The sequence below is a fragment of the Bos javanicus genome, chromosome 1 (genome assembly GCF_032452875.1).
Source record: "Bos javanicus breed banteng chromosome 1, ARS-OSU_banteng_1.0, whole genome shotgun sequence".
NCBI classification, from domain to species: domain Eukaryota; kingdom Metazoa; phylum Chordata; class Mammalia; order Artiodactyla; family Bovidae; genus Bos; species Bos javanicus.
In genome coordinates, this window is record NC_083868.1 from 145810015 (window position 1) to 145835535 (window position 25521).

At 48.9% G+C, this 25521-nt stretch overlaps 2 protein-coding genes across 4 annotated transcripts in view; one reads left to right on the forward strand and one right to left on the reverse strand.

The window, feature by feature from the left end:
- Positions 1 to 19477, reverse strand: part of MCM3AP (minichromosome maintenance complex component 3 associated protein) — a 42140-nt gene extending 22663 nt beyond the window's left edge. Inside the window, exons 1-14 of one of the 2 annotated variants that reach the window (XM_061424099.1) lie at positions 19387 to 19477; positions 16731 to 18050; positions 16266 to 16489; positions 13734 to 13812; positions 13360 to 13504; positions 11873 to 12063; positions 9483 to 9622; positions 7998 to 8195; positions 7407 to 7675; positions 6079 to 6241; positions 3916 to 4076; positions 2997 to 3238; positions 2573 to 2778; positions 1934 to 2034 (exon numbers count right to left, since the gene is read on the reverse strand). In XM_061424099.1, coding sequence (XP_061280083.1) covers positions 1934 to 2034; positions 2573 to 2778; positions 2997 to 3238; positions 3916 to 4076; positions 6079 to 6241; positions 7407 to 7675; positions 7998 to 8195; positions 9483 to 9622; positions 11873 to 12063; positions 13360 to 13504; positions 13734 to 13812; positions 16266 to 16489; positions 16731 to 17943 — 3332 coding nt within the window. In that variant the 5' untranslated portion in view covers positions 17944 to 18050; positions 19387 to 19477. Of the gene's footprint in view, positions 1 to 1933; positions 2035 to 2572; positions 2779 to 2996; positions 3239 to 3915; positions 4077 to 6078; positions 6242 to 7406; positions 7676 to 7997; positions 8196 to 9482; positions 9623 to 11872; positions 12064 to 13359; positions 13505 to 13733; positions 13813 to 16265; positions 16490 to 16730; positions 18051 to 19036; positions 19144 to 19386 lie in introns of those variants that run through there. The other variant, XM_061424088.1, reaches the window with a different exon arrangement.
- A 95-nt stretch (positions 19478 to 19572) lies between these two features.
- YBEY (ybeY metalloendoribonuclease) lies at positions 19573 to 23635 on the forward strand. 2 transcript variants are annotated; one of them, XM_061424169.1, is made up of 4 exons: positions 19573 to 19782; positions 20948 to 21076; positions 22289 to 22357; positions 23371 to 23635. In XM_061424169.1, exons 1-4 carry the CDS (start codon positions 19573 to 19575, stop codon positions 23455 to 23457), a joined length of 495 nt encoding a protein of 164 aa, XP_061280153.1. In that variant the 3' UTR covers positions 23458 to 23635. The 2 variants fall into 2 exon arrangements, with proteins under 2 accessions (XP_061280153.1, XP_061280163.1); XM_061424179.1 differs by lacking the exon at positions 22289 to 22357.
- The last annotated feature ends 1886 nt before the right edge of the window (positions 23636 to 25521 follow it).

Here is a 25521-nt window from a genome sequence, read left to right on the forward strand (position 1 = left end):
AGTGAAGTCGCTCAGTCGTGTCCGACTCTTAGTGACCCCATGGACTGCAGCCTACCAGGCTCCTCCACCCATGGGATTTTCCAGGCAAGAGTACTGGAGTGGGGTGCCATCGCCTTCTCCATGTTAAGATGTTAATACCACCCAAAGCAATCTATAGATTCACTGCAATCACCAACAAAATCCCAATATAACTTTATGCAGAAATAGAAAAACCCATCCTAAAATTCTTATGAAATTTAAAGGGTCTGCAAATAGGGAAACAGTCTTGAAAAAGAGAAACAAAGCTGAAGGACTCACACTTTGTGATTTCAAAACTTATAACAACTTACAACAAAGTTATAGTAATCAAATAAAAGCAGTATGGTATCATAAAAGCAGACATTCAGACCAATGGAATATAGAGCCCAGAAAGAAATCCTCACATATATGGTCAACTGATTTTCAACAGGGATAGCAAGACCATTCAAAGAGGAAAGTACATTCTTTTCAACAGTAGTGTTAGGAAAACTGGATACCCACATACAAAAGAACAATGTTGGATCCTTATCTTACACAATATATAAAAATAAAATGGATCAAAAACAAACTTAAGAGCTAAAATTATAAAACTCTTAGAAGAAAACATAGGGCAAAATCGTCACCACACAGGACTTGACAGTGATTTCTTGAATATGATAACAAAAGCACAGGCAACGAAAGGAAAAAATAAACTGAACTACATAGAAATTAAACAATTTCTGCACATCAGAGGGTGCACACGCAAAAGAGTGAAAAGGCAATCCATAGACTGGGGGAAAATATTTGCAAATCAAATACGAAATAATGATTAATATCCAGAATATGAAAGAATTCCTACAACTCAACAACAATTCAAAAATGAGCAAAAGACTTAAGTACACATTTCTACAAAGAAGACACACAAATGGCCAATAATTACATGAAAAGATGCTCAATATGATTAGTCATTAGAGAAATCTAAATCAAAACCACGAGTCACTACTTCACACATTACAATGGTTATTACTTAAAAAAAACAAAAGGATAGCATGGCTTGAAAGGATGCAGAGAAACTAGAACCCTCGTGCACTACTGGTGGGAATGCAAAAATGATTAAAATGGTAAATTGTTATGTATATTTACCACAATAAAAAATTAAGCCCATGGAAATCATATTTATTTTTAACTCCGTCAAATAGAAAGTATGTATCTAATTCTGGTATATTAAAAAAATGAACAAATCCTTTTATGAAACCTACATTTATACAGATGAAATAATATTCTTTCTTATCAGTATGTTGCTTTATACGTACTAGAATTTTTAAAAGAAGTTTGAAATCTTTAAGACAGCCTAACTTACTAATTAATCAGATTTTAATTAACTATTAACTACAAAAGCTGCTTAGGAGTTTAGAAAAATTTTGATTATTAAATTTATCAAGACTAGATTCTTAAAGTATTACACAAAATCAGATTTATAAAATTTGTAAATGTAGTCTGAAATGTCTAAGGAAATTTTATCGTGGTATATAATACAAATGGTAACAAATGTTTAAGGGAATTTAATCTGCTAAACTTATAAACTGAGACTTAATCTAAAATCAAGTGTTTTTATTTTTTAACAGAGAATGAACTACTTACTACTAGATTTTTTACCATTAGATTTTTAATCAAGCTTAAAACTTAAAAAACAGGTTTCTAATTTACAACTTTAATAAACCTAATGCTGCTCAAAACTCACACACACAGAGAAACCACCTGCAAACCACACACACCAGTCAGGAACGTGAGGGGCACACCCACCTAGGGAGCAGGACCAACGCTTGAGCCTGCACAAAGGGGTGGCTGTGCTCACTTGTTGAGAGGAAGCGTCTGGAGGGACAGCAGGCGGCCCCCAGTGCAGACAGCCTCAGAACAGGAGACGCACCGCACTTACCCCAGGGCTGTGGTTGCAAAGGCTGCCCCCGCGGCACCAACTTCCTCAAAGTCACTCTGAAGAACCTCCTGGATGAGCTCATCCACCACTTGGGCCAGGTCCTAAGGGGAGGGCAGAAGGGTCAGGAGTGCTCTACAGCCGAAGGTACTGGAGATGTTCCATAAGCCACAGAGACATCACAGGACGTCCCACCTGGGTCCGAAATTCCTGCAAGACCTCATCACTGGAAGCTCTTTGAAGGTGTCTAAATGACCCTCACACAAGGCCTGGTCCTGTGCACCTGGTGAGGTTTCCTGCTGATAAACAGGAGCCTTCTGGACATGAGAGGACAAGCCTGCTTCCTGCTGGTCGACAGCCGTTCAGACGGCCCCAGTGCTGCCCCCTGTGCCGACACAGCTTCAGCTGCTGTGGTCCTTCCTCGCTACCCCTCAGGCCTCCTTGTTCCCCAGGGAGGGTGGTGCCCAGTGCCCAGTGGCCCCCAAGCAACGTGGTGGCAAGATAAAATCTCATAACCTGTGTGGAGTACTTAGACCTGGGGCCATCCATCAGGGGCACACTGACCCCAGGAACACAGACACGGTCAGACTGGACATCACACACAGCTGGATGTTTGCCCGCAACAGTGGGAGCATGCCTTACCGCATCTGAGTAAACAGGCACAGGCTTCGGTGGGAGGAGCTCCGACTGCATGGGGGGCTGCACCGGGGGCTGCAAGAGGCTGGGCGCCACGCTCGGGGGCAGCACCGAGCGATGTGGTGGAGAAGCCGACACAGGCAGAGGCTGCAGGAGGAGAGCCGGCAGGGGCTCGGCCGCCTCTGCACCACACTCCTCTCCTCTCCCCACACCTGGAGGAACCGGTGAAGGTGGGCATCAGGGATAGGACCAGGCCACCCTCCTGAGCAGACCACCATGGGGTGCCTCCTGAACCATGATCGGGTGCCAGGAGTACTTTACCAGCAGGAACCCAGCGCCTGTGGGGCCAGGAAGCTGTTCAGGCAGCACCACGCTGGTGTCTGCCCGGCCCCAGGGTGAGGTGCCCTCCCGAGACCATGGCTTCACTCACCTGCCACGTCCAAGCCAGGTCTCTGCACGCCCGAAGGCGGCTCTGCAGCCAGGCTATCCCCGATGTACTTGTTCTGGGCATTGAAGCTGCACACGGGGGTGTGACGGGGTATGGGGGGCAACGGCCCTCCATTCACAACCTCCCCAACCGACACCGTTAGCTTCCTGGTGATGAACACCGACTTCCTGGCCTTGGACAAGCCCTCGGGTTCCAGGAACGAGGATCGGTTCAGCTCGACACAGCTATCAGACCACAAAGAACCCATGGAGAGGCATCACACAGGCAAGAGGCCGCCCTCACCTCTGCAGACCCCTGCAGTCTCCATACTGCCTGCCAGTCTCATGGAAATGGGGGAGGTGGCAGAAGTCCAGCTCACAGCACCCACCACCGCCAGCATCTCCATGTGATGCGGGAGTCACCTGGATCCCCAGGTAGAGTGACACCTGACTACAAGCGCCCAGCTCATCCCCTAAGGGCAGGTCTGCAAGGCAGCAGATGTGGCCTGTGATGAGAAGTCAGAGGAGATGGGGTCAAGGAAATCCCAGATCCAGACACAACAGGCTGTGAGCCATGTTCTAGAAGAGGGTCCTCAAGTTCCACCGCGTTCTCAAATCTCTGACTGCAGCAGAGGAGACACCCCGGCCAGTCGGAGAGGCCATCTTCAGGGACAGAACAAGAAGGCCCCAACCTCAACCTCGACCATCAGGTTCTTAAGTTACTTGTGAAAAGTCAGGAAGAGGTGGGTCTGAACCTTACCCTGCCAGCTGTTCCAGGCCTTGCCCTAGTGCCTGCACCCCAGGGAGGCAGCCCATGGACTGTGCCTTCTCTATGGCCTGGTGAGGCACAGGCACTTCCAGGCCTTCCCAGTACTAAAAGGGAAAAAAGGAGAGCAGCCCCACGCCTCTGCCTCGGTGCTTACCCGTCGGAGACTGTGAGGCCGTGGCAGTTGAGGAAGTCTGTGGCCTCCTCGCCGTCTCTGAACAGCAGCATGCGCACCACACCATCCAGGGGGAAGATGGTGGAGCGCTGTGTGCTTGCCGTATACGCCACATTGAGCGCTCGGAGCGCGTCCTTGCGGATCTGAAACGAGAAGCCAAGTCACTGAGTCACAGCAGGTCAGGAGCCCAGGGTCACAGAGCACTCAGTTCAGGTCAGTTCAGTCGCTCAGTCGTGTCCGACTCTTTAGGACCCCATGAACCGCAGCAAGCCAGGCCTCCCTGTCCATCACCAGCTCCCAGAGTTCACCCAAACTCATGTCCATTGAGTCAGTGATGCCATCCAACCATCTCATCCTCTGTCGCCCCCTTCTCCTCCTGCCCCCAATCTTTCCCAGCATCAGGGTCTTTTCAAATGAGTCAGCTCTTCACATCAGGTGGCCAAAGTACTGGCGTTTCAGCTTCAGCATCAGTCCTTCCAATGAATATTCAGGACTGGTCTCCTTTAGGATGGACTGGTTGGATCTCCTTGCAGTCCAAGGGACTCTCAGTTCCTCTGGAAAGTACCCTAGACTCAGCTTAGTGCTCAGTAGGCTGTCTGCTCATCGGAAGATGCCCAGAGATGATGCAAAGCAAACAGCTTCACACATAGAACTGGTTGGGCCGTGAAGACTTTATTTATTAGAAAAACTAAAAAACAAACCACCCACCAGCAGGTGCATCCTCCACTCAACAGAAAGCCGTGTAGCTAGTAAAACTCACCACGGAGATGGTGGAATGCCAAGGAAAGTGTGTGACATAAAACTGAGTAAAAGTCGTTTCACAGCGTCACACTGAGCACTTTACAAACGCAGAGGGAAATACGAAGAGACTGCCAGGTCAGCTTGGTCCCAGGGCTCTGGTAACCCTCCCCCTCCTCTTCCGTGTCCTTTAACCAACCCAACCCCGGTTGACAGTGTTACTTCAAGGCTGGCATTGTCCAAGCCAGGGTCCAGCAATGAACAGACAAGACCCCTGTCCTCACAGAGCTGACGTGGCAGGACAGACCGACACTGAACAATATGTGTGTACAAAATGCAGAGTGCATTCAACAGTGAAAGCGGGACAGGAAGGACAGCAGAGGAGGCGCACAGGGAACGAGGGCGGGCGGGGCGGCGAGGGCGGGCCCTGCCGAGAAGGATCTGGAGGAGGGGAGCTCTGAGTGGTTCAGTGAGGACAGCAGCCGCCAAGGCCCTGAGGCAGGAGCGTGCTGTGGCTGCAGGGCAGGAAGGCACCGCTGTAGGTGGGGAAGACAGGACCCTGTGGCTGCTGCTGGTGAAACACTTTGTTTTTCTAAGGAAAAAACGCTTAGATTTCTTAGTTTAAAATTACTAAAATGGATGCAAATGGTCAACATTCTCGTAACATTAAATAGTCATTGTAAAAATACTATCAGTTGTATTTATCAACTGCACGGACTTTCCCAAGTGCACTTTGTTAGAAATCCTTTCATTTGTTCCAGAATTTCTGCTCTCTTGGAAACTGTCAGATCTGACAATGAGCAAGCTTGCAGATTCTTTGCCTGGGATGTGATGGTGGGTTTAGTCACTGTTTATAGGAGGACTTGTGACCAAAGAAGAAAAATGAGCTGGAGTCACAAAACGGGCCAGGCAGGTTCCCAAGAAGCCTGGTGCAGCCTCCTCCCTACCCCACCAGCACAGGGGGCTCCTGGCGAGGACCCTGGGGGTGCAGGGACTGCTGTGAGGTGGCAGGGCCACTGCTTTCTTATCTTCCCCAGGTGCTTCAGGGGCGTTAGACCTGACTGTGGGAGTCTGAGATCAGGATGACACTCCACACAAAGCCGAAGGTAAGAGACTGGTCTTGCCCAGTCTTTGTAACCCCAGTGCAACAAAGAGCAGGCACTTCAGATATTTACTGAAATGAATTTAGCATCATCAGGCTCACTCCAAAACTGAAGACAGACAACACTTGTTAAGCTCTAGCTTAGAGGTCTGTGCATGCAGTTTGCTTTCCGGCTTCTTTGTTCCCACGGAAAATGCTAGTGCTGAACTCAAGCGAGAGCGTTCTGAAGAGACCTCCCTCATCTGAACCAGAAGAGTGTTTCCCAGTGCATGGCCTTTTCCTTCCAGGACAGTGACAGTACTCACCTGATTAAAGTAACAATGCAGAAGACAAGCATTCAGATAAGAGGCTGATTGGACCAGTTTAAAAAATCGCACAAAGTTATTACTGTTCAACGCAGCAAAGGCCTGAACAGCAAATTTCACCTCAGGGGAGTTTCTAACGGCAGGGTGGAACTGCTGCACTTCTCTGTTAATCAGAGGAGATAGAAGTGGTTAGAACGTGATCTTCCATGAGACAAAATTTCCACAAAAACAGAGCTGACAATAAAATAAGGTCTCCACTATACTGAAGTAGAAGGCCTTGGTGATCACAGTGCCCGTGTGTGCACGGCTCACCTGCGTCAAGGCCACCCTGACTCGGGCTGGATTGGCGACAAAGGTATTCTTTCAAAAGATGATGAATAAACAGACTTGAGCAATAACCTAAGAACTGATTATCAAATCAAAGAGTTATTTTAATGCCAACTGACTGCCAGCTACCAGTGTTTGATGACAACGCTTAAGAAACAAAGTTTAACTTTGTTTTGTTTAGAAATAAACTGATTTGGGGAATTTCCTGGCAGTCCAATGGTTAGGACTCTACGATTTCACTGTTGAGGACCTGGATTCAATCTCTGTTCAAGGAACTACAATTCTATAAGCTGTGCAGCAAGTGCAGGGGGAAAAATACTGATTAGACTGAATTATTCAAGACAGGAAACAACTGCTTATCATATATGAAAAGACTACACAACCATTTTCCCTGACTAGTTTATCCCTAAGGCTTAATTTTAAAACTTAAAATCAATCACACACTTAAGATATTCTGTAACCAGGTTCTCAGGGAAAACACTAGGCTGAAAACAAGTTCCAACTTAAGGAAATCCAGTTTACCAACGACAGGAATGGAGGGCCTGGGGACTCTGGTATTCTTCACAGAAATGTCTACAGATGTATCATTTCATGTCTACAGGTGTGCAAGGTTTAAAATTCTTTCTTGATATCCCACCCTTAGCACTTCTGTTTCACACCATTTTTCCCTCTCCTGCAGCTAAGATCTTTGAAGAGGTTTGAGTGCACGTGTGTACTACTCTGATAAGGGACCCACTCGCTGAGTGCATCCTCTCCAGCTGACGAGAACTGGTCCTCAGGAAGTATCTGGGGCCCACTCAGGATGCTCAGGTGCTCGTGGGCAGCCCCAGCCTCTCCCTCGGTAGCTCAGCTCCAGGGGCCGCACGCTGAGCCCAGCTTTCTCACTAACACCGACACTAGAGCATCCTCAGTACCGCCGCCACCAATCCTGAAAGCTCTCTTCCTGGTTACAGCCTGCCTTTCCCTACGGCTTAGGCTGACTTCCGAGTTGGAAAGCTCACCTTAGGATGTCCCCCTTGTTGAGATTGAGCAGGACGTTGTAGCCTTGGAACTCCGCCTCACTGGCACAGAACACGCCCTTGTTCCTCAGGTCCTGGTACATCTCCTTCAGACTCTGGAGGCACTTGGTCATGTTCTCATTGTTGATCTTGGCATCAAATGAGGACATGGGCTCTTCACACATGAAGTGAGCACAGTGGATGTGAAACCGGGTGCACTTCTCAATCAGAGACACCGTCAGCGGGTCACACAAGTGCTGCTGCGTGATGTCCTGGACACAAGTGAGGTGGAATAATTACACCCGCGTCACACACCCGTGTATGCACGCATCTTACGTACACACAGGTCTCAACACATCCAAACGTAAGAATCAACTACTAGAAAAATCATGATTATCTGAATTTCTCAGACTTCAATTTGAAACAAGCACGAAGCACATTTTAACAGGACTTCGTAATGATTTTAAAGGACAGTGTATTTTTTTTTGTTACAGATGAAATGTAACTGAGTAAAATGACAAGAACTCTCATTTTCACTCGACTTCACGTGTGCTTTCTAGTTTTTCTAGCTTCCTTGTCGGAAGTGGCTGATACCTTCCGTATGCCCCGCGTGCGGTTCCACAGGAAGTCGTACCAGTCCCGCAGGCCGCCCTCCGTCTGGTCCATGATCTGGGTCACCAGATAGTCCATGGTCCTGCTGAGCACCCCCGAGGGACGCAGCTCGTGTGGCAGGGGCTCCTCCTGGTCGGCTGAGGAGCGGCTGTACTCCTTCACAGCGGCCGAGTGGTCCACCTGAGAGTGGGGAGTAGGGAGGAGCAGCTGGGGGGCAGGTGCCAGGCCAGCCTCCCCGCTGCTGTACCCCAAAAGTGGGGAAGACCACACACACACACACACACACACACAAGTAAGGTCAATACTTCAGAATACAATTTTAGAACACAAAATTTCTATTTGAAGGTAACAATTAAAATTAAAAGGCAAAATAAAGCAACTTGTTTTTGGCAAACACGACAAGGAGTGAACAGGCTACCACATCAAAATGCAGAGAAATTTAAGTGAAGACGCACCTGCTGGGGTGTGACAGATGAAGGACTTGATAGAGATTTTAAAAGGCCTCAGCCATGCTCATATACCAGATTGTCTATACGGACCAGAAACGGAGCTGGCAGTGAGGAGGCAGGAAGAGTAGCAGCAGGGTCTGGGGAAGGCCCTCCAGAGCCCAGAGCTGCAAGAAGAGGCTGGAGACCTGCAGCTGACGGTGGAGCAGAAAAGCCACAAGTCCCCGCCCTGGGCACCTGCCTTGACAACTGCCACCTTGCTGACAGGTGAAGGCAGCCGTAAAACCCCCAGCCAGTAAAGGAGAAACCCGAAGGAAAATTAACGGAGAGAAAATGAATGTAAGATGGTGCAGACTTCTGGGGAAACAACTTGGGACATGCATCTACTCATGTTCAGGAACCTTAGGAAAAGTCACACCTCTGGCACAGCCCTTCATTCCTGGAATCTATCAGAGGGAAGGAAGCTGAAAACCTTAGAACCATTGACACAGCATGCCAACAGAGTTGGTAACAGTGGAAAATCAGAAACAGTCTATGATTGCAGAAAGGGAGTTCTGAAAGAGTTACATAATCAAGTGGTGTGCCTATATGTAAAGTTTTAAATGCTTAGAGTTTACTATACAAAAGAAAATGCTCATGACATAATTTTAAGTGAAAAAGATTCATATAAAATACCTAGAGCATAACCTCCAACACCCAAAACATAAACATAAAAAAGGAATAAAACTGTGAAAAGCAAAAAGAAAGGGAAAGTTTGTTTAATTTGTGAAACACAGATTTGTATGTATTTCCATAACTTAGGGAACCACGTGGTCCAGTCACCTTACGTAAGACTGCTTCATACATACCTCATGATACAAATAATGGAATAAACATGATTGTTAATAGCAAAGCAACCCCCAAATCAAATAGTATAGAAATCATGAAACCAGCCTTCCCTCCCCAGCACACCCCCCTCTGCCCCAGTGATTAAACACGGACAGCAGCCTGGAGAGCAACCCCATGGGATGCGAGGCTCTACCTGGTCAGTGCCTGGGACCACTTCAAACACACTCAGCTGGCTCCGGGTCTCCCGCATGTACCGTTCCTTCTCAGGACACATATCCAGGCACGTCCCAACAAAAGTTCTTGCTTTGTCCAGGTCGGTCCTTTTCACCCGAGCTAAACAGAATCAGGTAAAAAGTAAAAATGTACCACAGTTACTGGGAAGCCAGAGAAGTGCATTTTCACAATGACAAAAGGAGAAATAAAAATAAAAATTATTTTCCTTTCTTTTACAAAGGAAAAAAATCTAAAAAACACTACTGGGCCTCAGAAAAAGGAAAGCACTGCCTATCACACCAAGTGACAAGCCATCAAGACCCATGAAGACCCTCCAGGCCTTCTCCTCTCTGCGGGTGGGTGTCCAACAGTCACAGATCTTCAGGGCATAGCAGGTGGTGGCGGGGAGGGGCCCACACGCGGGCCTTTATGGCTCCTACAACGACCTGAATGATACACAATCATGCTGCAATGTTTGGTCGAAGGATCGACCTCTTAAAAGAAATATTCAAAATATGCCAGTATTCCAGAACTCTCAGTATTTCATCATGTTTTTAACAGGAATCACATTAATGGAAGTCAGCAGGATCCTGACCTGAATAGATGATTCTTACCCACAGAACTACACAGTTACCAAAGTATCTATTAAATGAAGTGAAATGCAACAACCTCACAATTCAAAACATTCACATCTTATTTTACTTTTAAAAATTCCAATATCTATTAATGATTCTTTTAGGAATACAAAAATCACATGTCAATGACATAACCTATGGTAGCAGCTTTTATTACTGTGTTAAGGAAAACACGTGTTTATTCCTGTACTGCTGCTGCTCCTAAATCACTTCAGTCGTGTCCGACTCTGTGCGACCCCATAGACAGCAGCCCACCAGGCTCCCCCGCCCCTGGGATTCTCCAGGCAAGAACACTGGAGTGGGTTGCCATTGCCTTCTCCAATGCATGAAAGTGAAAAGTGAAAGGGAAGTCATAAAGTCGTGTCCAACCCTCAGCGACCCCATGGACTGCAGCCTTCCAGGCTCCTCCGTCCATGGGATTTTCCAGGCAAGAGATCAGGAGTGGGGTGCCATTGCCTTCTCCAGCTTCTACAAAATCCTGGAGGTAAAATTTAATTCTGAAAAAAACTCTGCAAAGAAGAGCACGTGTGCTGTTTTATTTCTGGTCACTGTACATAGCTTTTAGTGTTAACAGGAGATCTGATTTTTGAATAGGCTTTAAATCCATTCACATGGTTTAACATTCCAAAGGTACAACATCCCAGACGGGACCCCACGACCGTGCTCCCTGCTTCGTGACCAGCTAGCTATGTGAGTGATCCTGCCTCACCTCCATGACTTTTAACACACAGGCCAAGTACACTCACACGTATATGGACACACACACTCCCCTTTCTGTACTTCCCACACCTTGCTTCTTCCGCTTCACAATAAACATTGATCATTTTTCCATTAAGAAACCCCAGTCTCCTTTCAGGCTGTTTAGAATCCCACCGTGTGGACAGTCACTTTCCAATCTTTGTTATCACAAAAAACCTTGTAAACATGACACACGTGTCGGGCAGTCTGTAAGTCACACTCCTGGGTGTGGAATGCCGGGTCAAGAGCACTGTCCCCCTGGGCCTAGAGACACTGCCGACTCGCTCCTCTGAGCAGCCTGCCCAGGGATGGGGCGGTATGAGACCTCTCCATCTCTCGCTGCCACGTGACGGGCAGGCAGCAGCTGGATCTTTCCACTTTCCATCCACATGTTTAAGAGGTAACTTTTTTTTTCCTTTTTGGCCATGCTGCGCGGCTTGCAGGATCTTAGTTCCTTGACCAGGGATATAATCCAAAGCCAAAGCTGAATCCTAATCACTGGACCACCAGGGAATTCCCAAGTGTCAACTCTTGACACTTCCTTTTCCGAACCTCTCAGACCGTACTCATTTTTCTACTGGAGTTGTTCTTTTTCTTATTGGCTCTACAGGACTTTCTGTACCTGGGAATCCGCCCCTTGTCTGTCGTGAGTTACAGACTTTTCCCCTGTGACATCTTTTGTAGTTTTATTTGTGGTGATTTCTGTTAAATGGAAAGTTTTGATCTTTAATGTGTGCTTTCTCAAGGTCTAAAAAATTGCCCTTTATTTAATCCTGCATGTATCAATGGTGTTGGCTTTCTTCCAAAAATAAGATTACAAACACACCGCACCGAGTCCATGTCTGCACTCACAGCCTCAGCAGACCAGAAAGCAACAGGGATCACGGGCACAGAGCGCAGGCCCCACGGCCCAGCGGCAGTGGAGCCCCCCAGACCAGCGTCACCCCTTCCCTCACGGCTCCCGAGAAGACCGCCTCTGCCGAGCCCAGCCCCTTACCTTGCCGCATGACCCTGTCCCTCTGGTCAAGCAGGCGGTACTTCTCCTCAGATGTCTCAGCCACGGTACCTATCAGGGGACTGAGGGATGACACACACGGCCCGAGACCCTCAGAGCCCTCGGAGCTCTCATCAAAAGGGTCTTCCTCAAACTGATGGGCCTTCAGAAGACTTGGCTTCTTCACAGGAGAACTAGAAGAAAGACCACATGCTAAGAGCTGTGTATCCATCAGGTGTCTGGATTTTTTCCACATCCAAACACTTCTTTTATTGTCCTGGACACCCAGCTCCTCCAAAGTTGGACAGCAGCTGGCACAGAGGGGAGGCGGCCGCAATACCACCAGTGATGAGCATGAAGGCTCACATCACTCACAGGTTCTCCTCTTTAAACCACTATACAATCCATGGAATTCTCTAGGCCAGCATGCTGGAGTGGGTAGCCTTTCCCTTCTTCAGGGCATCTTCCTAACCCAGGGATCGAACCCAGGTCTTCCTCATCACACGCGGATTCTTTACCAGCTGAGCCACAAGGAAAGCCCAAGAATACTGGAATGGGTAGCCTATCCCTTCTCCCGCACATCTTCCTGATCAGGAATCAAACTGGGGTCTCCTGCATTGCAGGTGGGATTCTTTACTGACTGAGCTATCAGGGAAACCCTGAAATGAATTACTTGTAGATTTCTATCTCAGAGACATGAAACTAAGAGTGAGATAAAAGCACTCCAACACCGTGAGGAAATACCAGGCCTGCGTGTTTTCAAACACAGCTTCCCTTCAGTAGAAGGACGTACTGAAAAGAACAGGGCATTCTGTGAGCTTCCTCATTTTCTAGCTGGTTTTCAACATTCTGGGAATTTGAATCTCAAAGAGGATGTAAAAAGAGGAAAAAACAAAAGCAAATCAGCAACAGTTACACTGTTAACTGCAAAATGTGAGGAAAACTATCCACTGGCCAAAATACGGGAAGCAGGATTAAACAGAAGCTGGCCTGCTGTGAAACGGGAGGCGGAGGCCACACAGGAGTCTCCAAGCCAAGGGGAAGGAGGGAGGAGCCTTTGGGAACGCAGGTTCCACACAGAGACGCGGAGGTCTCTGAAGTGCACACTGTGCTAGATCGGGCCTGAGACTCTGCACGGGGCTGTGCAGTTACAGCCATGGCTGCAAGTGGCGATTAGGAACATGGTGTGCAGCCAATTATACATCTTAAGGAGAAAAGCGATTGTCTGTACACATATACATCACACAGATGGCATGACAGCAACTGCATGGGCCACAAGGCTGAGGGAGAGGGGGGCCCAGGGCAGCCCCCGCCCCCGCCCCCCAGGTCCTCTCCGCATCCCTCAGCCCCCATCCAGGTGTCATCGATCACCCGCTTCCCTTCCACGCTATCTCACGACAGCTACGAAGTCCCTCGAGGTCAGTGACAGGAGAACCCCAAGAACCCACTTGCCCTATTAGAACAGTGGCATTTGGAAGGACCAGCCACACCTTTTACTCAGGAGGCCACCAGTCGCAGTCCTCACCCCAGGCTTGCCGAGCGGGGAGTGCTGAAAGGGCGGGTCCTCGGTGCCCGGGCCAGCTTCCCCATCACCTGGCTGATTCTCCTTGAGGGAGAAGGGCTTCTTGTTGGGACCTGAGGACGCAAAAGTCGGGACAGAGTTAATTACACCACAAGTCACTCAACTTGGGGGCTTCCTCTTGGGAAAGTTATAATTGTGGCAGTATGTTGTTAGGAAGGAGCCCAAGAAAGTAAGACAGCCCCACCCCCACTTCACCCCACACTGGGGATCAGGCTCACACTCAGCACTCCAAGGCCTTGCACAAAGCAGGAGAGACTGTGCAGAGAACAACTGAAAACTCACTTAATTTTTTCTTGTGCCAGAAGATGGTCATATCTTTATGCAAATCTTTCCCTTTCTTCCTGGCCAGGGCTGCAGATGCCTGGAAAACAGTCCACAACACAAAGAATGATGGCATCAGGAGACCAAGGAAACGAGATCAAGCCTGCACGTGCATTAGTGGAATTTTGTTCAACAGAGTTACACCTCTACAGCTATGCATTTTGACCACAGCGCCTGCCTCCGGCCATGGCAGCCACGGTCTTCATCTCCCTTACCTGTCTTATAGCATGTATCTGTGCTTCTCCTTATCGAAATTAATGACTCTACTGTGACAGAATCCATAAACTTGGCCCTACTGGCGTTTGATAATTGTCACCATATGATTTTCTGAAGAACAATGGAAAGATGGCCAAGTAACACTGAAACACAAAGGAAACCTGTAGACTGACACACACGGGGTACAATTTGTCATAAAACATACATACACAAAACCAACTGTATGTTAGCACACCTATAAATATACCTATGCAAATGTCTAGGAAAACACACACCACACTAGATAATTGTGCTGGCTCTAATTGGAGAGAAAGGGGTGATGAGTGGACCTCAACTTTCTATAGATCAATGAACTGCTTACAATGACAATTTATATATTTTCTATACAAATATTTTTTAAGGTTCAGCTAGAAAAAAAAAGACATTGCAACAGACAGAAATAATCTTAAAAAAATGAGGGCTGCTGTATGACCTGGCAATTCCACTCCCAAGTACACACCCAACAGGAGTGAAGGCAGGGTCCTGAATAGAGACCTGCGCTGGCTTCACGGCAGCGTTATTCACAAGACCCAAATGGTCCGTGGACAGGGGGACAGATAAACGAAAGGTGGGACAACCATACCTGGAATAAAGGAAAGAAATACAACCACACGAATGAACCCTGAAGACATTATGCAATAAGCCAGACACAAGAGGATAAATACCGTACGATTCCACTCATATGAAATACCTAGGACAGATGAATTCATAGAGTTAGAAAGTAGATGTGAGGTCACCAAGGGCTGGAGGAAGGAAGGAATGAGGAGTTATTGCTTAGTGGTTACAGAGCTTCTGTTTGGGAGGATTATAAAGTTCTGGAACTAGATAATGTGATGGTTGTACAACATTTGTGAGAACATTTAATGCTGCTGAATTGAAAAAAAAAAATCAGTAGAAAGGAATAAACAGCAAAAGCCCTAAAACTGTGCATATCTGGGCACAGAACTTCTACTCTCAGGAACTTAAACAAAGGATATAATCAAAAATAAATGCACAGAAATGTCCACAAACAGAAAGTTGGCCAAGTAGGTAAATAGGATAGAACGTCATGTAGCTCTTAACGACCTCATTCTAATCTAGACTGTTCGCTGATTTCAGAAGCTACTAAAAATGACCACATAAGAGGTTACCAAACAGGGTATGTAGTGCAATGTCATTTCTGTAAAAACAATGTGACTATATATTTACAAAGACGTTATCCAAAATATTCATGGGTGGTATCTTAGAGGATAGAACTAGGGCTGATTTTGTGTCCCATGCCATAGGACTTTCTGGGTTTTTCCCCTATGTTGACAGGTAACACCTTCATCATTTAAAAAAGAATGAAAACATGCTTTCTAAATATCTATAGAATATAATTTTCCCAAGAATATTCAGAAGAAAATAACAAAAGATATAAAGCTACATACTGTGAGCAGCTCATGTAAGCATATACCCTACAACCAATACGTTATGCGTGTATGTACCTAAACACATATTAAAGTCGAGGCATAGGCACAATTAACGGCGGTGCTCTCTGGAAGATGGGATTACAAGAATTCTACCTTTCCTGTACTGTTCTGAATGTTTATGGTGATCACGTACTGCTGCTGCTAAGTCGCTTCAGTCGTGTCCGACTCTGTGTGACCCCATAGACCCCCTGGCAGCCCACCAGGCTCCCCGTCCCTGGGATTCTCCAGGCAAGAACACTGGAGTGGGCTGTCATTTCCTTCTCCAATGCATAAAAGTGAAAAGTGAAAGTGAAGTCGCTCAGTCGTGTCCGACTCTTTGCGACTCCATGGACTGCAGCCCACCAGGCTCCTCCGTCCATGGGATTTTCCAGGCAAGAGTACTGGAGTGGGGTGCCATCGCCTTCTCCAGATCATGTACTATCAGCAAATAAAATAAAGTCAAAAACAAAATAAGAAAACTCAACTTTGAAAAAATGCTGTGTGGTTATAAGACATTCCCATGTGTTTCAGAAAAATCTGACTTCGTGGGAATCACTCACCTAAAATTTCTAGAACACTGCATTCAGTTGGAACCGCAAGTTTTTCACAAATAAATCTAATTTATGATAAAAATAGTGCTATTCCAGTTTCTCCAAATTAAGACATTAGAGTACTTTTCTAAATTCTAACAAGTAACTGATAGATTTTTAAAAATAAGTTTTAAAGTGACAAAGTTCACTCTACCTTTGCCACTTTAAAGCCTATTTTTTTTTCTCACGCACATGAACTACATTGTTGGAGTACTCACATGATCAAAAAAATACACCACTGCAAGCTTTTTGCTGCGCCTGGTATATATGCGCTGCACTTTAGCAATTTTGCCAAAGTGGTTCTCCAGTGTGGTTCTGTTATTGAGATAGTCAGGGATGTTCTTGCACTGGATCGCTGTGACTTCAGCAGGAGACAAGCCCCCAAGACTGTCTGTGCTCTCACTCCTCTTACTCTGACGGCCAGGAGTTCCTCTTAGAGAATCTAGGGGATCAGTGAACAGTCAGAAAAATGTATCAGATGCAAAGTTTTCCAATTACTAGGGCATCAACTAGCAAAGAGCAAAGAAAATTTTTATGGCTGTTGAGACCTGCTCCAGGATCCTATATATTAGGATCCCTAATGTTTGCAGGGGGTTAACTAGGAGATTTAAGCTAACACTCGGGGAAATTTACCAAGAACCTGCCAGCAGGATAGACTGTATTTTGTACTTTCTAGAACGTACCTTCTTTTTTATCTCTGCTTTCAGTTTCTTCCTCTTTATTCACACCTGGAAGCCGGGAAGGCACCGGGACAGACTGACTGCCTCCTGGGATGACCAAGTGGTCATTTTCCCCAGACTCGACACAGCCAGTTTCCTTTTTAGATTCCTTGCTGCCCAGACGACCCACTTCTTTATTGCTTTTGAAGACATCCTGTATTGTCCGCCCAAACAAAGTGCCTCCTCGGGGTCGATTCAACCGAACAGGTCGTTTATCTGGAGGATGATCACCCCTTGACAGAGGGTCCAAGTCTTCAGCTGCATCGTGACCGTGCCTCCTTGGGGACCGATCCTGGTCCTCCTTTCTTTTCAGTCCTTTCATGAGGCTGGGAAGTGGCTCCATTGGGGAAACAGCTTCTTCGTATCCTTGTCTGACACCTGTTTTGCCAACTGGGAAGGGTTCACCCAAGGATCCTGAAGACATGGGGAAGGCGGTGAAGGTACTACTGGAAGTTCCAAACAGTGATTTGGGGCCTCTCTTCTCTTCCTCCACATTCTGATTTGGCAAAGCAGGGGTAAAGGCAGATGATGAATTATTGTTGCCTGGTTTTGAAAAGGTAAAATTTGAATTGGTGGCTGAACTACTTGTCACCTGAGAAAAAGGAAATGGGGCCAGTCCCCCAGGTCCACTACTGATTGGGTTGGAAAATGTAAAAAATCCAGAAGTAACTTGGCTCTTAGTTTTCTCTGGCTCAGATTCAGCCCCCAATATTGGTCTGAACACTGAATTTTCCAGAGGTTTAAAGCCAAATTCTGTTTTCCCAAAGAGAGAGCTTGCTTTTTCTCCAGTTTCTGGGGCAAAAGTAGAAGTACTTGGGAATGCTCCAAGGTTGGGGGACTTAAAACTGAATCCAGGATTTCCAGGCACACGTGAACTCGAAGGCCCAGAGGCAGCCACAAAGGCTGGACTGTGTTCAAGTCCAGAAAAGAGCCCAACATTCGTGGTTTGAGAGAATCCTAATGCTTGCACTGAAGAATGACTTTGTCCAGAAGATGATGGAAAACTGGACACCTGTGAAAATCCTGAGCTTTTCCCAGATAACGTATTGCTTTGTCCAAAAAGAGAGGGTTCACCAAACCGAAATTGTGGCTTAGCTTGAAATGTTCCTATGGAACTACTGGAAGATGTTGGAAAAACACCAGTCTGCTGCCCACCGAAAGGATTAGTTGGATTCATCTTCTGAGCCAGTTACTAGAAGGCAATAAATACTACGTGTAGAAAAGTAGTCCTCTTCCTCAAATGGTCTGTTCAACTAGGGAGCTCCCCCCTATCTCCACAATAAGCTGAAAAACAAAAATTCAGACAATCACAACTATGTGGTGCTGGAAGGCACCAAATCAGAATTTTTAATCACATGCCAGGCAAAGCAAAGGACTAATTCTTATTTTCTGAGAGACAAATGGTGGTACCCTGCCTTATTGGAGGGAGTGCAGAGTAGAAGATGGTACAAATAAATTACTTTGTTATGGGGGTTTGGCTCAGACAGTTAAGCGTCTGCCTACAACGTGGGAGACCAGGGTTCGACCCCTGGGTGAGGGAGATCCTCTGGAGAAGGAAATGGCAACCCACTCCAGTACTCTTGCCTGGAAAATCCCATGGAAGGAGCCTGGTAGACTACAGTCCATGGAGTTGGACACGACTGAGCGACTTTACTTCACTTATGGGGGTTTAAAGCATGATCCTTTAAGACTTAAAAAAAAAAAATTAAAACATCTTACTGAATTGGTAAATTTATGGAAAACCTAAAATAGCAATAAGAAAGTATATGCCAGTTGCACTTTCCAAGACAGGAGTTTCTGACGTCTTTCAATCTCCACAGCCAGAGAATTACAATGTAACACTGCTAAAAAGTTAAGTGTTTTCAATGTTTCCTCCCATCTAATTTTTTCTCCCAGTAACCAGGGCACCAAATACTTTTTCCAAACAAGGAAATAATTTGCGTTTTAACACAGTGGCGACTACCCCCAGGATCTAGCTCGAAGTACACAGTGCTCTTGAAAGACAGGCAGCCCCGCCAGATCGCGGGTGCAGCGCAACCCAAATCTCGGGCGGACCAATGGGTGGGCTCGGCGCCCGCCGCGCACCCAGCCCCCGAGTCCTGCCGGCCGTGTGCCTCCCCCTCCCTGCGCCCCAGGACCCGCCATGTCCCATCCCCGCGCCCCTGGCCGGGCGCCCTCCGTGTTCCCCCAGCCCCGCTCGATTAGCAACACGGCCGCGGCGGCGGCGAAGAGGGCGGCCTCCGCCCTCCACGGCCTCGCGCCATGCTCACCGTCTAGCTCAGGGACACGGCCGCCCACTGTCCTTCGGGCTAGAGAGGCACGCAGGGCCCGTAGCCGCCTAGGCCAGTGCTGCCCGAGGCCCGCGAACACAAAACACCGCGGACCCACTTCCGGTCGGTCCCGCGCCGCCCAGCACCGCCCGGGCCCGGCCGCGCGCGGGTTCCGCTCTCCGGCCGGGCGGCGGCGGAGCGGCTTCCGGGGCGCGGCGTCCACACCCCCGTCCGCCCGCTTCTGCTCAGTAAGCGCCTCTTCCCAAAAATGGGGCGGCGCGCGCTGGGCCTGCCGTGCACCCTTACACCGCTGGGCCCTCCCCTCTCGCCCGTTTTCTAGTGTGTGTCACCGGCCGTCCGGAGCGTCGCACTCCACCGTCTGTCCAGCCCGCCAGTGCCGCGTCTTCCTCTCGGTAAAGCGCACGTTCCATGACAGTTTTCAACGAATTCCACCGAACGGGGTGACGTCACCGTGCGTGCGCGTGCGTTGCTACAGAACTTCCGCGGGCTTTACGATTCATCGGCCCGAAGTCGAGATGAGCCTGGCGCTGCGCAATCTGCAGCGGGCGGTGCCCCTGCGGCGCGCGCTACTGCGCCAGAGGCTGCAGGCGGTGCGCGGGGTCCTGGGCGTGCGGGCCTTCGACCTGGGGGTTGTCTGCGTCGACAACCGGAAGATTCAGCAGATGAACAGGATCTACCGAGAGCAAGACACCCCGACCGACGTGCTGTCCTTCCCGTTTCACGAGGTAAAGGCTGCCCTCCTGTTCTCGTCCGGCCTACCTTCCGCTGTGAATTCCGTTAATTACACCACGGACAGGATTGTCAGTGTTGCTCCGAAAATTTCAAATACACACGGAAGTAGAGAGTAAGATGTGACCGTCGCTACTGATCAGAGCTTATTGCTGAAGGAGGGAGGGTGATCCCCGCCCTCCTCGTAACAGTGAATTAAAGAGAAAGCGCTTCTGCAGTTTTAAGTGTGATTCAGTAATGGATATGTACGGGTTGAAAATTTTAAATAACTCTGAAAATAAAAGGACAGACTTGGGCAAATATTTTAAACAAATATGTGCTGTCTATCAGGTTATGAGGATTTCCCTGTGGCTCAAACGGTAAAAAAAAATCCTGCCTGCTATGCAGGAGACCAGGGTTCCATCCCTGGGTCGGGAAGATCCCCTGGAGGAGGGAAGGTACAGCAACCCTCTAGTATTCTTGCCTGGAGAATCCCATGGACAGAGGAGCCTGGCAGGCTACAGTCCATGAGGTCAAAAAGAGCTGGACACGACTGAGCAACTAACACAGGCATCAGGTTATTACCTATGTTATGTGAATGATTCATTCCAGACTTCCTGCATTGTTAGTGGCCACATAAATTGGGGCAGCCCTTTTGGAAAGCAGTCTGGCAGTTTACCTGAAGTAAGTCTTGATAACTGTTTAATCCACTAGCATCACACCTAAGGAAATAAATTGAAAAAGGAAAGCGAATTAAATGTTCAATGTGTAATATAAAAATACATTAAAGTGTCCATTTATTTTCCATAAAAAGAAATAAAAATATTTGACTGACTTAGTGTGAACAGCCCTCAGCTGAATGGACTGGTCTTTATGTGGGAACATGTGATCAGTATCAAAACTGGGAAGAACAGAAATGTAAACTTGTATCAATGAGGTGATTTAGCTCCATAGATGTTTTGGAGCTGAGTGGTTGTGCATTAGGAAGGATGAAAGAAATGGAAATAATTATTTTGACAGTGTGGGAACATCTTAAGTCAGTGTGTAGTGTCCCTGCCACAGTCCTGATTCGTCTGCCTTGAAAGTAGCAACACAGGGTCTTTCAGGGTAGAAACCTGTGGGCCTGTGGCGAGTTAGTGTTCTGAGGTCATGTTCTGCAAGTGTGTGTTTCCTCATTTTCAGAATCTGAAAGCAGGTGAAATCCCCCAGCCCGACTTTCCAGATGACTATAATTTAGGAGACATTTTCCTGGGCGTGGAGTTTATCTTCCAGCAGTGCAAGGAAAATGAAGATTACTATGACATCCTGACTGTAAGTGGGATGCTGAAATGACAAATCCTTATGGGCAAAGCAGAGGCCCATGTCCTTCATCCAGGCCATGAGAGGAGGTTGTGGAGGTGACATGGACATCCACACCATAATCTTTGTGTAGGACAAGGGTTCCTGGCGGAAACCCGCAGGCAGGGGCCGTGCCCTCTCACCACACCTCAGAGAGGAGAGCCTGGGGTATGGGTCTGTGCCCCCGAGGCAGTGTTGGGTGAGGGGAGGGGACAGGAAGCATGCTGGGAGGAGGGAGCCCCGGGAGTGGCCTGATTATTAGCTTTGCCTCTGGAGATGAGCTGGCTGCCATTTAGCCAGCTCAGACAGGCTGAAGGAGCTTCTTACTGAACTGCTAGAAGCAGGTGGGATTCCGGCCTCCAGCACCTTGAGATCTGTCTCCTCCCCTGATGCCATGAAGGATGGCAGGATGGCAGAAGTGTTCTGAAAAGCAGTGTCCGACTCAGTCGTGTTTCAGTGTCCCCATGGATTCAATGGAGGTGTCTCCCTTTGTCCGCACCCTAAAGTATTGGGGAATCCTAGTGCTTCCGAGACTTGAAGTGGAACTTCCCAGCGAGACTCCCTGTGCTCAGGCGTCAGGGTTGCTGAGGAGGGTGTGCTTTCTCCCTGCAAGTGGTTAAGAACCGCAGCGTAGACAGCACTGCTTAGCACCGGTCTCAACTCTAGGATCTCCGTGACTAGCGTCTGTGTGCCCCTGGGGGCTCTGGGCTAGGGTCACCTGTGGACACTGTCCACTCCCCAACACCTTCTGAGAAGTCTCTTACCCACAGTGGAGAGCCAGCCTGCACTCCTAGGATCCTCAGTTCCCTGGCACTGGGCCAGGCCAACCCACTCTCCTGCCAGCTGGCACCCGCCTACATGGCAACGCTGGGTACCTCCCCTTTCCCTGCCCTGGTTTTCCATGTCTCCACAGCTTCCCCTACCCCAGAGGAGATCCTGATCTTCACACCCCACTACAGGGGCCTGACCTACTCCTGCTAACCAGACCCACCCCTGTGACCTCACCACCTGCCCGCAGCCCTGCCTGGGCCCAGAGGAGGCTTCCTCACCTCCCACTGGGCATCCACTTGCCCTCGCTGACTTTTTCCTCCTTCTCCTCCTCCACTACCGCCGCTACTACCACCACCCCAGCTCATGGCTTGATCCTGACCACCCTCTGAGGCAAATTCTTAATTGTTCTGACAGGTGACTGCCACCCACGGGCTCTGTCACCTGCTGGGCTTCACACACAGCACGGAGGCCGAATGGCAGAAGGTAGGAGCCCTGCCCTGTCTGCCGCACACACGGGCACGCATTGCAGCCCAGGCTCCAGAAACCAGGCTGTGCGACCTGCCCCCTGCTGTCCAGTGTGAAAACCAAATGGAGAAATGCAGCCAAATGAGGAATTGATAGGGCCCACTTTATAAAAGAGACGGTGTTTGTTTTAAATACTGGGCTCCCTAAGTGCTCGTAACTCCTTTATTCATTCACTATTGAAAAGTCCGAGGAGAGATGCTGCTGTGAATTTCATGAAATCCCAAAATGACTTAAAGTTAAACTCTTCATTGAGTTACTGTGATGATATTTGTCAGTAGGAAACAGGATTTAGGACATTAGAGTGTCTGATCCAGACCTATCACGTGGTGGTTTGTTTCCTCAAAGACTACCAGTATTTACTCAATTTATAAAGGTCTGTGTTGGTATAGAACCATAATTGCGTTTTATTAACTCAAATTATGTACATAATCAAACAGGCTCTCTGAACTGCATAGAAAAACGTTTTTTGAAAATTAACAAAATGGTCCTGGTACAGTTGGCTTCCCCAGCCTTCCGAGGCTCCTGCGTCCACGCTGGCCACACCCTGGCTCTGTCCCCCACCCCTAACCCTGCTCTAGCCCACTCATCCCCCTCCTCAGCTCCGCTACCCTCTGCTCCAGCAGCATCTCAGGGACGCTCCAGGGCGGTTTCCCACCAGCCCACCCTTCCCCGCAGGAGGGGCTGTCCTCATACACCCACTCCCAGGCTTTGAAGCAAGTCACCCAGTCTGACCCCTTCTAACCCCAAGATAGGCCCTCCCCTCCTCTTCATACCCAAGACCACCAGCTCAGCCCCGGCCCCCCACCCCCTGCCCCTGCTGGCTCCAAGGCTCACACCAGGAGCTCCTCTGTCCTGGGGCTGCCCGCCTCGGGCTGTGTGGGAAGCCATGGGCCTCAGGGAGAGAGCCCCAGGGCCAGGGGAGGCCAGGCCTCTGGGCCAGTCCAGAGCTGGTTTCCACCCCTTTCTTTCAGATGTACCAGAAGGAGAAGCAGGTTCTCCAGGAGCTGAACAAACACATGGGGACCAGGCTGCAGCCCCTGAGCAGAGGCCTCTTCTGACGGAGGTGACGCACTGTGGCTGGAAAATCTGTGGCTGGAAGCCCCAGAGATCAGGGTGCCCCCACACTGAGGGTCTCGGTGGCCACTGCTGCCCTGTGGGGCAACTTCCAGTCCTTCGTTTAGGACACAGCCAGTGTGCTATTTCCAGTGTTGTAAATAAAATAGTTCTCAGCTCTCAGATCATACAGAGGTGGGGCATGGGAACCACCCCTTCCCTGGGGCTCTGCCTTTGGCTTGGGGGCATCTCTCCCATCTCAGGACAGATCAAGGAGCCCAGGTGGGTGTGCCCTCCCTTGAAATCCTGCTGGATTCAGTCCCACCCAGTCCCCACAGGAGCAGGATGGCCTCGAGGCCAGCCGACCCACCCCCACCCCAGGGGACCCTCAGCTCTTTTGCCATCACCCGCCCCTGCCCTTTGGTCCCCGGTCCAAGCATTTGCTCGTAGGTCGTTCCTGAGTCCTCTGCCATGGCACCCACATAGCAGAGCTCTCACTGCCACATCCCATCCTCCTGTTGGACAGCACCCTCCTGTTGTCCTGTTCAGGCCTGCCTTCTGAACAGTAAAGTAAACCCAGGGGTCACCCAGAGCCTTCTCCAGAGCTGTGCCTACGCTCTGACCTCGCAAGTGGGGCAGATGTGGAGGGGGCGGGCACTGAGCCAACTCAGAGCCTGGTCGCCTCGACCTCAGGCCCCAGCACTGACCATAGTGCCACAGACTCTCCATGGAGCTCCAGACGAGTCAGGGCAACAAAACACTGCCTCTTGGAGAATCTAAAACTCAGAAAACTATGATTCTAAGAATTTGGTTTCTCCCATAAGTTGATTTTAGAAACATGAAAACGCATTTCCCATTGGATTTGCATCCTGAGCCTGGACTTCCAGTGGCTCCTGGGGACATGGGTCTGTCATTTTCCTGAGCTGCTGGCTGCATGACCTGCTTCTAATCATTAAGCTTGTTCTCAGTTTAGAGTTTAACGTGGCAAAGACCAATGATAAGCCCGCAGAGCTCTCTGCTTTCTGGGTCCTTTTAAGGGACCGAAGGGTCCTGAGACCCGCTGGTCCTGCCAGCAAGTGTTTGGAGGGTCTTCACCTGCCACTAGAGCCAGCCCCTCAGGACCTCTGTTCGTGTCTGGACACAGGCGACTTGCTCCTGTGTTTAAGTCTGAGCAGACTTGCTGGGGCTGGAGGAGGGTCCAGATTTACAGGGTGATGCAGTGAGAAGCTTTCCAGGGTTGGATAATGTGTCCCTCCCGCCCGCCCACCCTAGCACCCCATAGCAGTGGCCCCCGGGTCCTGCTACCTGGTACCAGGTTCCGAGGGACCTGGGTGTGCCTTGACCCTCCACGTGGACAGCGTCCATGTGTACAGCACAGCCATCCTGTGTTTCTCTCACCAGTGACCCTCCCCGTTGGCATCCCCTCCACCAGATGGGCAACTGCTCGTGTCTTATTGCCCATTTTCTACTGTTTTTTCCTTTTTTCTTAATAATTGGGTGTTTTAATATGTGTTTTAAACAGCCCTTGAATTTTAGTACAGAATGTGAGCAAGTGTCCTGACCTGAATCTGAGAGAAGGCCACTGCACGGTCCATCAGCAGCCAGGCCATCTGCTGGCCACAGGGCATCTTGGTTCTGTTTCATTCCACTGGTTGCCCCCACCCCCTGCCCTCCTCACCCCAGACACATGCTACCTGGTCCCAGTTCAGTTCAGTTCAGTTGCTCAGTCATGTCCAATTCTTTGCAACCCCTTGGTTGCACGCCAGACCTCCCTGTCCATCAGCAACTCCCAGAGCTTGCTCACACTCATGTCCATAGAGTTGGTGATGCCATCCAACCATCTCATCCTCTGTGGTCCCCTTCTCCTCCTGCCTTCAACCTTTCCCAGCATCAAGGTCTTTTCCAGTGAGTCAGTTCTTCCCATCAGATGGCCAAAGTATTGGAGCTTCAGCATCAGTCCTTCCAGTGAATATTCAGGACTGATTTCTTTCAGGATTAACTGGTTGGATCTCCTTGCAGTCCAAGGGACTCTCAAGAGTCTTCTCTAACACGATAGTTCAAAAGCATCA